Source organism: Bemisia tabaci, chromosome 3, assembly GCF_918797505.1.
Source record: "Bemisia tabaci chromosome 3, PGI_BMITA_v3".
Classification (NCBI taxonomy): Eukaryota; Metazoa; Arthropoda; class Insecta; order Hemiptera; family Aleyrodidae; genus Bemisia; species Bemisia tabaci.
The window spans coordinates 35917112-35934826 of record NC_092795.1 but is presented as its reverse complement, the minus strand read 5'-3'; the positions used below and the strand labels follow the sequence as shown (position 1 = coordinate 35934826).

Genomic DNA, 17715 nt, shown 5'->3' with positions numbered 1-17715 from the left:
CATTTTGTAAGCAATTCGTTCATTTTCCTATCATTTATTTTTTGTTCGCTCTCCATCTCATCAGGTTTGAACAGTCCATTAGTATGTTCTTGCTTATCTAGTATTTTTACGTTGTTATTCCGTAAGTCGCGCACGATCGACGCTGTTTAGCCGGTTGCGGCATCTCCATTTGAAGGAGAAACATCAGTCGCAAACGCAACTCCTCTTAAAATAAAAAGAGAGTTTTAAAATATAGTTTCTGTGATACTTCCGTAAAGTCGCTCATTCTTTAATGCTCGGCTTAAGTTTTGCGCTTTTAACCCTTGTTTTATTCGTTGTCTTGCATAATGATTACTGTGCTGCATTGTGAGTCTATAAATGCAGCTTGTTCTCTTCGAGTCTAGCTTTTTTCCAGTTTACTCCATAAATAAATCCCATATTTTCAAGGGAACAGTAAGAATTTATTAACTAGCAAATTTTAAAGAACTCTTTTTTATACAATTTTCAAGTAATGAAAATGAGAATAAATTCTTAGAAAATTCACAAAATATCCGCATCATTATATTTTTACTTTAAGCAGGCTTGTAAAGTATAAATAAAATCGGAATTGCTAAAATTAAAAAAATAAAAAAATCTTCCTTTGCATTAATTATTGGACCGAACGTCGTTCCGGAGGATCTCTATTCAGCATTTCTCCGAGGAAATAATTTAAAAAAAAATTAACGTGTATGGTTCATGGCCCATGCTGTGCGTGAACTTATCTTTCTCCATCCTGCCACCAAATTGTATTTAGTCTTTTTTTTTTCATCTGTATCAGAGACGCAAAGTTGTTTCTCTGAGAATCTGCAACCGCGTTTTATTTGGTTGCGGAAAGAGGTCAAATATTGGTCGGAAAGAGAGGCGGAAACATTGCTAACTCCCGAACTGTGCAAACTCTCAACTCAACCACACGGGTATTAGGGTATTTTTCTCCTCTTTTCCAGCTCTTTGGCGAACTCTCTTTTTTGTAGTTGCATTTTCGATCGTTTCAGCGAATTGACGGTTCGTTGGACGCGTCTTCATTTTCAGCGAGCCCCTACCCCTATGATGCCACACAGAACTTGAAAAGTCATGCTCGGATGAACAGTAGAACGATGCCGTCATAAAGTCGAAAGTACCTAACAAATCTTGTCATCGGGATGAATCAAATTAAAATCGGAGGGTTCAATTTACTCGCTCAATCAAAGTATATAAGTAATAACTTAAATTATTTACCGTGCCCTGGAAAAAAAACACAAAAACACATTGGATCTAGAGTCCAGACTCTTAAAAACATCGACAAGAAAAAATACTCTTGATTCAATCAGATTTAAGCTTAAACCCATCTTCTTAATTTCAGCGGATTTCCTTTTGATCTAAGCTTAAATCTGATTGAATCAAGAGTCCTTTTTCTTGTCAATGTTTTCAAGAGCCTGGACTCTAGATCCAATGTGTTTCTTTTTCCAGTGTAAAAAATAGCAAAAATTAAACAGACGTGCCCGTGCCGTGACCGAATCTCTCACAATGTTGAGGTGTCCTATGGTAAAACTACTGGAGTTTTTACCAGTCGTGTATTTATGAAGCTATCTCGTGCGCTAATTCGACCATCAGTAGGAACAAATAGGCGTGTTTAGATCAAAAGGAACTATGTCCATACGGTTTGTATGCAACACACTGGGAAAAAAAACACATTGGATCTAGAGTCCAGACTCTTAAAAACATCGACAAGAAAAAGTACTCTTGATTCAATCGAAATTTTTGCTTGAATCAAAACGGAATCCGCTTAAATCAAGAGGCTTGGTTCTTGATTTAAGCTAGATTCTGATTGAATCGAGAGTAGCTAATAATTTAAAATTATGATGAATGGGACTAATTTTTAATATCCAACGGGTGAATACATCAAATGACGGCCCAGTTTGATGATGAATCACAATCTGCCATCAAAAAGTTGCAAGGCTTTCGAATTGATGACATACACGACTAATTTTGTTTTTTTCTTGCCGGGCCAAGAATCTAACGTGATACTGGATCAATATTTGCCTTTGCTCTTAATCTAATCTCCGGCATGTAAATGTTTAAAGTTTATATGATTTTGAGGAAAAGGTTTACGCACGTGAGGAAAGTCTTTTTCACTTCATTTTCCTAATTCTTGCAACGCTGCATTGGTCTTTTCCGGTCTACCTCCACCTATTTGCATACATGTTTTAACGTGAGTTATTTGAGCTTTCACATACACCCTAACTTTACCCGGTTGTGAGGAATTTTTTGCCAAAAGGCTTTCAATCTTGTGAGCATTTGTTAGGCGCCGCTCAGAAGTGAGCCTTTGAATTTTGGCGGACATGAATCCAAGAATTTAGAGAATATTCGGTATGATGAACAGTATATTTGACTAGTTTTAAAAAAAACATATTAGACAATAAAAGAAACTCTGTTTGTGACAAGCCGCATCTATCCCAGAATTTGACAATTAAGTCATCCTTTCCAAAAGCAAGCTTAAGATAAGGGGTATTTATGTAAAGGAAAGTCATCAATTCTATATCTTCCTGAATGAATAAATCAAATCAGCAAATAAGCCTATCCCATTCCCATGTAGCATTTGTCAACGGAAAAATCGCGATATCTTTATTAAATTAATTTGCGATTTTTTCTACGATTTTTTAACAATTAATATCGATCTTGTCACATTTTTATCTCTGTAAAATCGCGTTCGATAAAATCTAAATTTTATCTCACTTTATCGCAATATTTATCCGAAAATATTGCAATATATCAACCTCGATAAAATCGCGACACACTCTCCTATCAAATCGCATCTTATCGCGATCTTCGCTACTTAAGTTGTTATCAGATGAACTCTTGGGTAATGCTTACAAAATTGATCATATTGATTTTTTTCTTCTTTTACCTACATGATATTCTCCGTTTTTAGTATGTACACTGATTCTAATTTGATTGTTCGGTTTATTCAGTCGGTCTGATGGAGCTGAAGGGAATTCGAATCTGCGAAAGTTAATCGTTCTTACTTATTTTTTCCTCCTACTTATGTCATTTATAACCATCGAGCACTTTCGTGAATGCACTTTCGATGAATTCAATGCATTTTCCACCCCTTCTTTTTATCAACAAAATATCAAAATTAATCGTGCCTCTACAATTGATGAGTATTCTGACTTCAAAATTCCGCTCCTGTTGGCTGTCCCTCCCGGGACGAGATAGCACAAGAAACGGTGCATAAACGCCGCACAAGCCATCAGACTTGACCAAATTTCCTTCGAAAAATCACGAATTTTCGGGAAAATTTGTCAATATTTCTCCTCCGGTTTCTCACAGGATTTCGTTCGTAATTTTATCTAAAACTAAAAAGTCCGAAAATTTCAAGGTAAAATATTCATAACTTTCTTCCCAAACACTGTGAAAAATACACATTGGATCTAGAGTCCATACTCATGAAAACATTGACAAGAAAAAATACTCTTGATTCAATCAGATTTTTGCTTAAATCAAAAGAAAATCCGTTCAAATTAAGAGGCTTGATTCTTGATCCAAGCAAAAATCGGATTGAATCAAGAGTATTTTTTCTTGTCGATGTTTCTAAGAGTCTGGCTAGAACCAATGTGTTTTTTTCCCAGTGATGGATGTTTTCGAAGAAGAAATTTAGCAACATTTGAATGCTTACACGGCGCAGCGTTTCTACTTAGCACGGCAGAGTTGCAGCTAATTCTGCATTGGATTTTTCATGCGAACAGCCCATCTCTTTTTAACGCTCTGCATGGCTCACTCCATAAACTTAGCCCTTTCTTGACGTGCCACGGGTCATACAATAAATCGGCGGTTTTTTATTATCATCCTGATTTCTCCGTTCCTAACCTCGAAGAGTCGTGGGGGGCGCACTTAAAATTTAATGTAACATACCTAGGGCGAGGGAAAAGTCTGCGTTAGGGTTGCACTGCGTTACGGAAACATAAAGTGAAGCATGGCGGGCAGGGAGAGGGAAGGAATTGCAGGAGTGCGCCCCACAGGTAATATTTCAGTGTTCCAATTGTTGTTTTAATAAACATCCCTTGACGTTGGCGGGGAACTAGGAGATTATGCCATTAGATTTTTTCATGTTGTTAGAAAAAAAGCTTAAATTGACTTGAAGAATCATTCACACAAAATATACGTATAATTCAAAAGAATTTAATCGTTTTTTGATCATACTATTCAGGTATAATACGACTCCCGTCGCTATGAAAGTTGATTTCTTGATTTTCGTAAAAAAAAGAACGTTTCATCAATTAAAGTAACTACGGTTCATTATTAAGATTCATGAAAGTAATCACCTCCGTGTAAAGGAGGGGCAATACGTCCATTTCTCAATAAAATAGATGTTGCCCCTTACTTAAATGATATCCGTCCTCTGCGGAAACGCTAGGAAGTATCGTTCCTTACTGAAGGCGTTTTTAATGCGTCGTCCATTTTAATCAAAGGAACCATCTCAAACAACCGCATTCCTCGCTAATCTACGCCCTTGGTTCATGAATTGAACAATTATTGGAGAAGATAAGACAAAATGATCTGCATTTTCTCATTTTTAAAACTATTTTAATACTATTGCCCATACCAGAGAAAAATTATCAAAAATACTGTGAAATCAGCTCTTTAAGCACTTTCAGATGAAGTGATAACACATTTGCATATAATAGTTTTTCCGGATCCAAAACATGCTCATAGTGTTAGACTCGAGCTGAATGTCTAAGTATATTCACGGTATTTAACCAACACTCTTGGCGCCTTTTAATCTTTGTCATTTCGTCAAATAGGTGCTCAGCATCCTGACGCCTGCATGCGATCTCAGGCGCTAAAACCCAGGTGTTCCCCAACTAACAGCTCTGAATGCCAGGCGCCAGCCGCTGCGGGCGGAAATCCCGTGCAGGATAAAGGTTTGTTTTGGGGTTGCGGTTTCCACCGGTATCCAGAGCTGTCCAGTAAACCGCGAGTAAACGGATTTTCGCGGCCCTATCGGGGGGCTTGTTTCGGGGGGCTGGTCGCGGGGAGGGGGTTATACTTGAACAAGGGAGCCCCAGCCCCTGCATTGCGGAGGTGTCTCGTCACGGGAGTAGGACAGGGTGATTGCAAATTTTGCCTCCGCTGTCAAGTTGAACCTCAGTTTCGTGTCATTAACGTGATATCACGACACCAGGAACGATCATCTGAGGATCTGAGGAGGATTTCTTAATAGGCCCTCTAAGAAAATGGCTGGTTTCTTTGAAAATTACGAATGAGGTGATTCGATGGACGCCATATTTTGTGTCAAAACGATATGCGATTTATCGCATCGATTGGTTCCATTTTTTCCGCTACTTCTCATTTTTCTCGAATTTTGAGTGCGCAATTCTGTTGTCAGGAGTCTAAACAATCCCTTTACCAATCTTTACCAAAGTATTGGTCTATAGAGTAATTTGTTGGTTTCACAAAAAAATTACTTGTATGCCTGGGATCTATCTACAAAAGAACAAATGGCGATACGCTGAACATCATGCAAAAGATCCGCCCTACGAATTCGACACGTAATATTTGGGGGAGTTGAGCATCTCTTGGATGAGAAAAATGTCCCTCTCTATTCTCTCTGTTTCCTTTTATTGCTCGAATTAATTTATGAAAAATCTCAACTGTATACCAATACAAGACTGTATTGGAAGAGTTCCAAATCCGCATTCACCAGTTAGTTCCGGGCGTCTTCACTCCTTTTCTCGCTCTATAACTTTGTGCTGTTTACGGAAGAACGCTTCATTTGTTAATGCCCCCCTCCCCTTCCATCTTGGTGTCAGGCTAGTTTCCCCTCACAATACCTCCAACTCTGAGCTTTCATAATTTAAAATTTAACATTTTTTGCATGAAGTGACGTCCTATGCACCGCACTCTGTGTCCATGGGAGCTGTGTTATCGGAGATAATTTCCGAGTTCGGAGACTCCCTTGAGCTTTTAGCACCATGAGCGACGCGGCCAGCGCGAAACAGAGCGAAACTATGAGTGGCTCGCTTTGCACTTTCCCGCTTGCTTCTCTGTTCGTCCCTTTCTCCCATTCCCTATCTGCTCATTTACTTTTTGGCCGGTTCCCTCCTTTACATCGACAGAACAACGATACAATTTTAGTTCGTCGAGAAATCGAGGAAAATCAGGAAATTGCTCCAAAAATTTGAGGAAACTTCAGCGAACTTTTTACATACAAAACTAATGTATCAGGTTATTTAATACCTAATGGGCGGACCTAGTCTTGGTGCGATCGCAATTTTTTAATTTTTGGTATTTCGTAATCGTTTATCGTGTTTTTCTCCCTTTCGCGCGTATATTTCGCATATTTTCCTCTCAAAAGAAAAGTGACTCCATTTCAACCCTACTTAATTTCTCCTCGTCATGTGTGCTTTTAATAGAAAACTGATTGGTATTACTTACAGATAAAGTCAGTGATTCTATTTCAATGACGTACTTAAAGGCAACATTTTAGCCAGAAATTGCACAGTTGAATTCTTTTCAACAGGGTGTCTGCAAATCCGGAAAGTCCGGAAATTGTTCTGATTTTTCAAGGGCGGTCCGAAAGTCCTGAAAAAGTGCAGAAATTTTGCAAGCATGTCCGGATTTTTTTTCCTTTTTGTCGCTTCTTGAGCGGGAAATTCAAATTTTTGAAATTTTTCGAATTTCGTCATTTGAAGGTATTGAAAAAGTACTGAATTTTTCTGTTTAGGAGGTATTGAATTTCTTGGGAATGCACCGAAAAAGTACTGATTTTTGGCCAGCCTGTTTTAGTAGACACCCTGTTCGAAAATTGGATTTGTCCAATTCAATTTTGCAAACTCGGAATGAAGTTATGTTCCTTCATTGGCAAACGACGATTTATGATGTAATAGATTTTCCGTGAGTAGCTTACCTGATAGCCCAGACGTTGGAGTATCTGCGTTCGACAGGTCGTTTCGCCTTCTCCGGAGGAATATTGCCGGGGGGCTTGGGCGGCTCTCCGTTGCCCCCTCCTTTCTGACCTTCCCGGTCATTGGACTTGCTCTCCTTTTGCCCCATCCGGGCAGACGCTACCGCCCCCATTTTAAGCCTAGAAGCACACAAAATATTTGAAATCATCAAACTTATACAGAAACTTTAGCATTTCCTTTTGCCCCATCCGGGCAGACGCTACCGCCTCCATTTCAAGCCTAGAACCACACAAAATATTTGAAAACATCAAACTCTTACTGAAACGTTAGCTTTTCAATAAACAAATTTTCGTTCGTTAACTGTTAACGAAATCCGTTAACAGTTTACAAAACACGGCATCAAAAAACAATTTCGTTCTCCGATTGTGACTAAACGGGCGTGGCCTAGTCCTTCCCGCCTAGTCGCCCGTAATTAAGTATAATTTAATTTTTATCAACTGTTCACAGTTTCGTAAACGTGCTCCGGATCAGGGTTGGACTGGCTCGCATCTGAGGGCGTAGACCCTTGGCTGGTTAAAGGGGTGTAATATGATATTTCCTGGTAGGGCATTCCCTACGTGGAGAGGGGTTCAGAAAATTTTGGCAAATCAGCACAAGTTTACGCTATTTTCAGGTTCAAATTTTATTGATCGCACGGAGTAAAATTGCAAAATTGAACGTGAAGCACAGCATTGAGAGCTCACGGTTCGCGTCATCGCCTTCAATTTTTCAGATGCAGCACGGACGTCCATCAAGTACGAATAGTTGTATCTCTGCGCCGTCGTAAACACGCATCCTTTCCCTCCCTCTTTTTCCATATTGTGTTTGTTTCCGATTGTCTTATTCGTATAATGGTGCTTCAAGCACTACGTGAGTAATACAGCCGAAGGTAGGAGAGATGTCTTCAGGCCTTTTCTTAACTTTTCTCCCGAATCAGAGCGACGCTTCATTGACAGCATAAAGCAGAGCATTGAGAGCTCACGGTTCGCGTCATCGCGCCTTCAATTTTTCAGATGCAGCACGGACGTCCATCAAGTACGAATAGTTAAATCTCTGCGCCGTCGTTAACGTCCATCCTTTCCCTCGCTTTATTTCCATATTGTGTTTGTTTGCGTTGCTTCAAACTAGAGCAGAGCATTGCGAGTTCACGGCATCGCGTCTTACATTTTTCACATGCAATGTGGACATCCATCTTGCGCGAATAGTTATATCGCGTTTACATTTTAGATGTCTCTTATTTTTGAATTTCGAGATAAATTAAGGTTAAGTTTGCCTGAGCTGTGCTATGGTACGTCCAAATCAACAGTCATTTGAAAAGGAGGAAATATGTTTAAAGGTCTCCTAAAGGTCTATAAAGGATGCGTATGTCTAAAAATCGAACCGACCATCGCTTCTAAGGGAGTTACACATAGCGAATGAAAGAGGGGGATGATAAAGCGCATGTATGTCAAGAAGAAGGTGAAAATTTCACAGAAAATTGTTTACGCTTCAGAAAAATGTTCTTGAACCTCTGTTCACCACTATTATGCGTTAAACCACCTTTCTTTACTCCAAACTTTCTCTTCTTCCGTTCATTTAAGAAATTTTTCTCACATATTCTCGGTCGTAATTTTTTTCTTCTTATTTTGCCATCTGTAAGAGGGGCGCGTTCTCGGCGCGCAAAGGGGGCGTATCTGCCAATGGCAGATTGGCCTTATGACCAGTCAGAGCCTGCTCCGGACTACGTTATCGAACCTGGTAACGTTTCTGGTTAGAGAGTGAAACCCACCATCAACGGTCCCTTAAACAGGCTACTGGGCTCTGATTGATTGATGAAAATACCAACTTCGTTAACGCGCAGGACAACTGTCAACGGATTTCGTTAACAGTTGACGAACGAAAATTTGCTTGGTGTCCAATCATAATTGGACCGCGTTAAACAGAAAGGAGCCAAGCCACTTCAGCTATTGCCAAATTTAAGTAGGCAATTTAATTCTTTACGAGAGAACGTTTGTGCGGATTCCTTTGAAAATTTTGAGGAATTTGCTTCTCACTATCTAGATAATTCACTGAAATTCACACAAAAATCCTCACAACCGCTTTCATGTACAAAATTAAATTGCCCAGTTAAATTTGGCAACAGCTGATGTGGCTTGGTTCCTTTCTGTTTAACGCGATCCAATTCATAACTGCAATCTGGATTTTATTGCACAATGTAACTGCATGGTGTAGAATCACTTAGCGACAAGGGTACTCTTGATTTTCCATTCAACGATGAAGTACAAAATATCTTCTCTGACAGAGCTTTCCGTTTCGGATTTGGCAGACTCTGAAGGAAACGGAATTTGCGGATAGAAAGCAGACGTCAGACTTCACTTCGGTCGATGAAGCGGTGAGGAACTTTCCTAGCTTGCGTGGCATCTCAAATTGAATTGTCGTCTGGCTTTCTTCGCCGGGAGTTCGAATTTGGAGTTTTTCGAACTTTGAACGCTCTGTGGAAACTGAATCAGGAAAGCTTCCTCTGCCGCTCGTCTGCGGCTCAACGACAGTCAAGCGACTACAATGTTGTCGAGAAAATCGGGCTGTATCAGGATCTAAAAATTCTCGGCACTTTTACTTTATTTCAAGGAACGGTAATGACATTGTTTTCCTGGATTATATTCTTTACCAACAGAGGAAGGAACATCCCATAGAATTGACAAGTGTACTGTAATGAGTAGCTTCTTTCACTACTTGTTCTTATTTCAACAGGGAAGAGATTGTAACCTCAGAGACAATTTTTTCGAAATATCCACGTGTACTCGTGAAAAGGCAAAGAAAGAATCAAGGAATTTTGTTTTATAAAGAATCAGTCATATTGCAAACAATTGAATGTGATAGAAAAACAGCAACTTTTGAAATCGAAATTAGCGATTTCGTATTTTCACCTTTCACGTGCAATTTACTTGATTAGTAATTAAATAATATCAATCTACAACAAAATCTTAGTTATTGTTCTTTATGATACCTTTTCGATAAAAAGTCGCTCAAGATTTGGATCTATCACATTTATTTCTTATCTTGCCGGTCTTATATATCATGCCCCAGGCAATTAGCAAGCCACCAGTGAAAAAATAAGAAACATAAAATTCCCAAATAAAGAAACACGACCAGAGAACTAATTACTTTTCCTTTAATGTAAATTGACATTTTTTTCTCAGTAAAATATGGTAGTATTGGGTAAACTTAGGAGTTCGCATAGTGAAAACCACGACCCTGGTTGAAGTTCGGACCGGATATGCAACTAACCTAACTCTGTGACAAAGCGTAGAGTATCACAAAAATTGAAGGCGCTCTGAGCCAAGATCGTACTATTAACGTAATTGCCCATCAAACCTTTTAATTGAAGCAAAAAAGCATTTAAATCACCGCGCATTTTTGCGTTTCATCGAAACCACATGTAAGCCGCCTGCAAATTGGCTTCGATTGTTAACTGCCCGCGACATAATTATATTTTTTGTACAAATGACTATATAAGCGTGTATTTCATTAAAATAATTTGTCATTTTTACTTACCAATCAATCTAATTCATTTGCAAATTATCATGGAAATTATTACAGAACTTTTTCCTGGAACAATCGTGTGACATTTTGGAGCGATCAGTCTCCGAAAACAAAATATTCTTTGGAGGATTCCGAATTTCAGTACTCGCGAGGCTCAAGACGACTGTTCGTCGCGGTTTTCGAACTTTATTTGCAAATACAAATCAAATCTGGGAGCATGATTTAGCAAGCGAACTTCCTATCTCCGAGTAGACTTGGAAATGGCCAATTAAGAAAATCGTGCTAGTTGGCGGAAGGACGCGGAAAATAGAGCATTTCGCTCTAGGCCGCCAAGTTTCGGTACCACACTGACCTGGACCTCCTTCGAGCCGCTGTCACTTTATACATCAAAATATTTAGATGACGTGCACAGAAACATTTTTGAATGTTAAAAATCTTCGCGACACCTTTCAAACGCCCCGGCTGTCTATGTGACAGCGGCGTGGCGTAAATGATCGATTATCGATAAGGTGTTCGTTACGAACGCTCCGTTTGTCGATCCTCTTCCATAAGTTCAAATGGCAGATAAATCGATACATCGCAAATCACGCCGCGCCACTGCAATGTGGCATTCTCGTGACGTGTGATTAACAGCTGAGCAAAGTGATTTGAAGAGCTGTCGTACTGTAATTGTCATAGGTTTCTGCAATTTTCTGCTGCGCGTTTGGTTTTTGCAAAAAGGTCAACACAGCGCGCCGATCAAGCGTTATTTTTTTTCGAAAGCGCTCCAATAATAATATAAATGCAATTATAAAGGATGTCAAGAGAATAAACGGATTTAAAAGAAAAAAGTCAGCATAAATAGAACCTTAGAAAATCGGAAAATCTTCGGACGAAAAAGAAATTCAGTCTCCTTTTTTTAGGGCACTTCTGGTCCCGTGACCGCGCAGTCGAAAACACTCCTCAAAATATTTTTATTACATATTGACCCTTACAAACCTAAATAGAGTCAATTGCTAGATTACATTGGTTCAACGTAGAATAATTCTCCTTGTACTCCCACCAAGAAATCCTCGAATCCTCTTTTACGAATCCAAATGTGTCCCGCCGTGAAAAGTATTCATCGGCAAAAACTTCAGGATTATATTAGTTGAACCTAGAAAGTATTAACCCCTCTTTATTTTATGATTGTTAAAAAAAAAGCAATAAGCACAATCTTTACCTCGAATCCTTGGTGTTCTTTATACCAGTGACCTTACCCCTTCTTACCTTCCTCATACCATTTCTTTTTTGTTTGCTTATACCGAAGAGTCGCTGCTAAGGTAATCTCGGGCAATATCTCTTACTTCTCTGTAGAAATCCGGATATCCTATAATCACAAACCCTCTGTATCATGACACTTGAGTCCCAAAATGAACAAGATTTCGACGTATAGGACTGTCTTTAAAAGTACAAGATTTTCTGCAAAAAATGGCCCTATCAGTGTGCTCCTTGTTATTTTGTGTCTATTTTGTCAGCAACGCACAATTATCGACGTGTTCAGCATTCACCGGAAAAAAGTGTTGGGGGCTATCCTCTAAAATTGTGGTACTAACTCAATTTGTTGGATGATACCAATTTCGGATGAAACTAATTTTGGTAGCACTGCAACTCAAGTTGCGGTAGTTACGGAACATTTGGGTTAGTAAACTACTTTATTGGGGCACTACCAAAATTAATTGGGGTACTACTTCAATGTCCAAGTTGGGACTTAACCCCTACTTCTCTTTTTCCTTGTTTGCTGGGTCTTGGAAATTTACGTGAGCCGGTGAATGCGGCCCAACCCAACACGACCACCAACAATTTCTAAAAAAAAAAAGGTCCCCTTTCCAACGCCCGCTCTTCCAGATTTTTTTTTTAAATTTTAAATGAAAATGATAGCTAACCTTATCGTCTTCCCTCTTCGTCCGACTCTTCATCCGTACTCTGCGCACTCCGGGTCGTCTCGGCTCATCGCGAGATTCCCGCCGGAATCTGGCGTGAACTTTCGAACTTTACTTTTTTCCGGCCGCGGTGGCTCCCGCACTCACTTGACGCGAAAAGCTACTAGCGTGGGTGTTGCCCCGGTGAAAAATCAGGCGGCGACTGGCCGAGCCTGATCTCGAGCGAAGCGCGCGCGCACCAGAAAACTCGGACGCGCAACGGTGAGCACGCCGCGAGTTGCACGCCACTCGCCAAACTGGGAAAAGCTAACTTGCGGACCCACCAGGGTTTCTGTCGGCTCAGAATCAAGACAATTTGGTTCCATGGGGGATCTTAAAGAACGTTAGAATCTTCTTCTTCTTTATTTTGATTCAGGTTCCATGGGGGATCTTAACGAACGTTAGAATCTTCTTCTTCTTCTCCTTCCACGGACGACTGGGGCATAGCCCTGTTAGTCGGGCCATCCAGTATCGAGGACAGTGAACTGTATAAATATTTAAAGCCTAAATGTCTATAAATCACTAAAATTATTCTATCTCGAAATTTTTTGGGAATTTCTTTCGTCAAAACCAACAGCGAGTGTTAAATTTTAAAAAGCAAATTTTTGAAAAAATAATAAAAATAATCAAAGAAACTGAAGTTTTAACGTAGAATTCATTCCCGAAATGGCAAATTCCTCTTTTAGCCTTACAAATGTTCAAAAATTAAGGTGTAAATAGTTGGATACAAATCCAATTTTTCGTGGATGGATTTGGTTCACTCTTCGAACCTGATGGGCACTGGGTATGGTTGCAACCCATTAAAATGGATACTCAAGACTCTATCCCGTGAACTGATGACGTTCAAACGGATAACCAACCGTAACGTATCCGAACGGAGAGTGCTGACCCATCCATACGACTTTTTTTGTGAATATGTTGTGTCATATGCTAAAAAAGACGCTCGAATCCACGATGTTAATGGATTTGTTGGTTAATAACTGCGTACGGCACACGTTTAGATTTTGCATTGGCTGATCCGTGCATATACAGTCGACTTCCTTGGCATCTATACACCTCTGAAATACAATGGCTTCTTTTTCTTTTCTTTTTTTTTTTGCATAAAAGAGCGCGTTACACAGTTCCTTTCGCAAAAAGTTATGTGCGTAGGAGGTTCGTATCTTCTGCCTCCACATTTTTTACCCCCCTTCAGATGCCTTCTCAATTATGTTATCCCTTTTCGGGTGCCGGTGCCCTCACATTCGCTTCGCCCGATCGAGCACTTACTGCACCACTAGTTTCTAGTCAAAGATTTTCCGTCGATTCGACGAAAAAATAGATTCTCCGCATACTGCGCTCTTTCTTAGGAGGGAAGGCTCTCGTTAGGAGCGGCGGTTCCATACTGGTTCAGATATGGGTTAGCTCGGCGGCTCGGCAGCGAGAAAGCATGGTGAGACTGCACTGGCACACGCTTTCATACGAGACTTTAATTATCGGACAAATTCAAGCGAGGAGACACGCGAACCGCGCCGCGCGCCTCCGGACCCGGGGCGTGGGTGGCAGCGCGCAGCGCGCCGTAACAGGGCTAGGCGCCGTCCGAGCTTAACCTCTCGCACAAAAAGTTTCGAGAGGCCCGCAGAACGCAGTGCCCGGACCGAAAGAGCCGGAAAAAGCAGCATTCCGAGACACCTAACTCCGTTTCACATTCGGAAGGACGTAACCACATTTCAATGTTGCAAAACTTCCACTCGCAAATTTTTTTCAAGAGGTATGCAACCCTGGAAATTTTACTGATTTTTCTGTGGATCACTAACCAAAATGGACGTGTTCATGCTGAAAAGAACCATGTTTGCGTGGAAAAGAGCATGCCCGTTAGTTGACGACCGTAAGAATGAACCAGCCCATTTGCGGATCCAGCAAATTGGCAACATTGTCTTTTCTTCATTTAAACCCATGGTAATGTATCGATTCCTGGAGGGGCCAGGTGCTCCGACAAGAATCGATTGTTTGGCATATAGGTTTCAGTGGAGGATCCGGTTTTACCAAATTGCTGGATCCGCCTCTAAACCAGGCGTTCCGGGCGAGCTTCCGATTTTGAGTTATTGTAAAAAATCGATTGTTTAGATGTTCGTTGGTGACACCCTGATAATCAATCTTTTTTCAAAGGTTCACCGGGATGCTCCATTGATTAGGAACGAAATCGGAGTTTCTGGATTTCGTTCCTAATCAATGGAACATCCCGGTGAACCTTCGTATTTTTTTTTTTATCCCAATTATTATTCCTTTATTAATTTTGTTTTCATAATAATGTGTTTTTTGTTTCAGAAGTGGAGGTGGAGTACCGGCGGGGGTTGCCGCAGCTGGTGGTCCCGCTACCCTCAAGACGGGAGAAATGTCAGTTTACGCTCAAGCCCATCACCAACACCGTCGGCGACTTCATCCACATGCTCCGCCACGAGGACAAGGGCATAGATCGGGTTGTTGTCTCGCGTTTAGGTTCGTATTCAATTTCATCAAAATTCAGCAGTATAAAAGAAGAAGGAAAGGTATTCTCACGCCTATTGAAGGTATATTCCCTCTTCTTCCTCAGTCAAGTATTCTGAGGAAGTAATTTGAAAAATCCCTAAACCGCGCATGATTTGGGCGTATTTCTGTCAAACGGAACGATGTGCATTAAAACATGAGCCCTGAGACTCATAAGAATATGTGTAAAACAGGGCTCGTGTCAAAATACACTTAGTTCTGTTTGACAGAAATCTGGGCCGGTTTAAGGGGATGGCCACATGGGCCGCGGCCCATGGCGGCAAATCTAGGGAGCGGCAAATTTTGCAATTTTTTTAAATGTGTATTAAAAAAAATCGAATTTAGAAAAAAAATTACAAACGAGAATAGGCAACAAAATCTCTCATTTCCAAAGAGTATTGTAATTTCTAATTTTGTCGTCTTTCAGTGATACAAGAGACAGCACCTTTAATTATTCGAGTTAAGAGAGGAACCAAACACGCAATTTGGCCTGGATTTACAATTTGAGAGAATGATGACGAAGACTTGAGATGAAAAGGAGAAGCCCTCGGCGCGGCGGTCGGCATGTAACACATATTAGCGCCTACAAGACTGCACGAATACTTCACGCATTGCATCAAACACAGTGCAGTCCTGCAGTCAGCGTGAAACGGATAGCGCCTACAAGAATGCATCAATACTTCACGCATTGCGCCAAAGACAGTACGGTCAGCGTGAAACGCTTAGCGCCTACAAGACTGTCGGAATACTTCACGCATTGCGCCAAACACAGTGCAGTCTGCGCGGCGCGGCGGCGGAAGTTAAAATCATTAAACTACATTTTTGTTCGTTCTTTCATAATTTTCTCGTTCATTTCTTATGAATGGAAGGCCTTGTCCACACAGAGATAGGTTTACGGAACTTAACTTTCGCGCAAAGTTCCGTGAACTTTTGCTGGTAGTATTGACAGGGCTTTCCCAAAAAATGTGTCCAACACAAGTAAACGCGTCTTCTGCATCCTTCCCCCGCTGGCACGTTCACTTGATGGTTTTTATTGATGTTTCAAAACGAAGGGGAAGGGGGCGGCAAAATACAGGCGGCCCATGGGCGACAAGTAGGTAAATCCTGCACTGGCAGAAATACGTTCAAATATGGGGTGTGCTCGTTAGTTCTCTGGTCGCAAGAGTGAATGAGAATAATAAAGCGCCAGTGGCGTCAGCGCCAATGATGGAGCCGGGGCGCGAAAGGGAGATGGTCGTCGGGGCGCTTTAACTCATGAGCCCTGTCCACAACGCTCTCGTCCCATGCCCGCGGCTCATGATTCCCACATTCAGTCGCCACATAGTTCTGTTCGCTGAATTGAAAATCCCACTTTTCCAATTTTTCAAAACGAATCACGCCCACTTTTACATTGTTTTTTATCCAGCTTTCTAGGGCACACCCCATATTTCTCACCTGCTTATAGTTCTGTTCGATAGAAATACGTCCATTTGGGGGAAAAAGAAGAAGAAGAAGCCCCCCATCTCCTGTTTCAAGTTTTGGGAAATATCTTCCCCACGATTTTCTTTATTTTCTTCTGCTTAATTTCCAACTGAAACAGTCGTGTCAATTTTCTTCCAGATGGCGTCCGAATAGCTTCGTCGAACACTATTGAGGCCCTCATGGAAGAGGACTTCAAGTTAGTGGTGAACGACCGTGAATTTATTGTCAACTCCCCACCACAGGAAAAAATCCCAAGGGTAAGGCGTAAGTTTTCGTCGTAATTTAGGTCGTAACTCTTATTTCACCAGAAAAAAATTGTTTGAAAAATTGAAAGATAAATATTTAGAATTTTCGCAGTAAATTTGTTGATTATTAAATGAAATATGGCAACGCCTGAAGGCTCATACGGTGTTTTTCCTTAGCACGGCAGTATGGAACCCTGAATTCTACCGCTCTTTCGCAACGCACTCTAACGCACCCGCCCGACAAGGGGTGTAACGATAATGTTGACTGCAACATCGAGGCGATATGCATAAAAAAAAAAAAAAAAAAAAAAAAAAAAAAAAAAAAAAAAAATGTACTGATACCGAGATTTAGGTACAAGATTAAAACGTACGACAATCCATTCCGCCCTTTTGTAACAACGTTGTTGTAAAACTGCTTTGTCAGGCGGGAGGCTCAGCCCTTGCATCACGTATTTTATTCAAATACTCTCTTATCGCGGAATGCACTTCCTTTCTTTCGTATTTTTTTTTTTTTTGTAGCCTCTGTTTTCATCGCCTAACACCTATTTTTATCTGTTTCGCAGGAGGAGCTTGAAAGACTGTCAAATGTTCGTTGCTTAATATTTCAGCTCTACGAAGCTTTGAACGTAGACGAACACCATATTAAAACGGAGAAGCAGCTCTTGTCTCGGTTAGAGGACCTTCAAACAAAATTAGATCCGTTGGAAAAAGTATGCCGTCTCTTTCGTTCAGTCTTCTCTCCTCGCAAATTCATTCCTTTCCGTAAAATTTCAGGAAGCTGTATCATCAACCACCATTATTTAAGCATATTTAAGACACCAAACTTTGAAATATTTTCAGGATTCTAGAGAGAGAATTGCTGAGGGAAGGATGTTAAATTGTTGATATCATCGCAATCGTTTCTATGAGTTTGTTCTCCTTATTGAGGGCTACTTACCACTATCAGTGGCGTGGTGTGCTTTGCGATCTATCGATATCTCCTCATTTGAAGCTGTGGTAAATAATCGATTATTAAGGTGTTCGCTGCGAACACCCTGTTTATCGATACTTTTCCATAGGTTTCAATGGCAGATCAATCGATATATCGCAATACACGCCGCGCTT

At 40.7% G+C, this 17715-nt stretch overlaps 2 protein-coding genes across 5 annotated transcripts in view; one reads left to right on the top strand and one right to left on the bottom strand.

Moving 5' to 3' along the window:
* Positions 1–12702, bottom strand: part of jv (javelin) — a 76725-nt gene extending 64023 nt beyond the window's left edge. Inside the window, exons 1-2 of one of the 2 annotated variants that reach the window (XM_072298272.1) lie at positions 12368–12702; positions 6905–7081 (exon numbers count right to left, since the gene is read on the bottom strand). In XM_072298272.1, coding sequence (XP_072154373.1) covers positions 6905–7074 — 170 coding nt within the window. In that variant the 5' untranslated portion in view covers positions 7075–7081; positions 12368–12702. Of the gene's footprint in view, positions 1–6904; positions 7082–10475; positions 10946–12367 lie in introns of those variants that run through there. The other variant, XM_072298273.1, reaches the window with a different exon arrangement.
* Positions 1–17715, top strand: part of MCU (mitochondrial calcium uniporter) — a 389493-nt gene that overhangs the window by 361970 nt on the left and 9808 nt on the right. For all 3 annotated transcript variants that reach the window (XM_072298277.1, XM_019060585.2, XM_072298278.1), the window contains 3 exons: positions 14708–14878; positions 16505–16623; positions 17175–17321. In XM_072298277.1, the coding sequence (XP_072154378.1) occupies positions 14708–14878; positions 16505–16623; positions 17175–17321 (437 nt within the window). The remainder of the gene's footprint in view (positions 1–14707; positions 14879–16504; positions 16624–17174; positions 17322–17715) is intronic.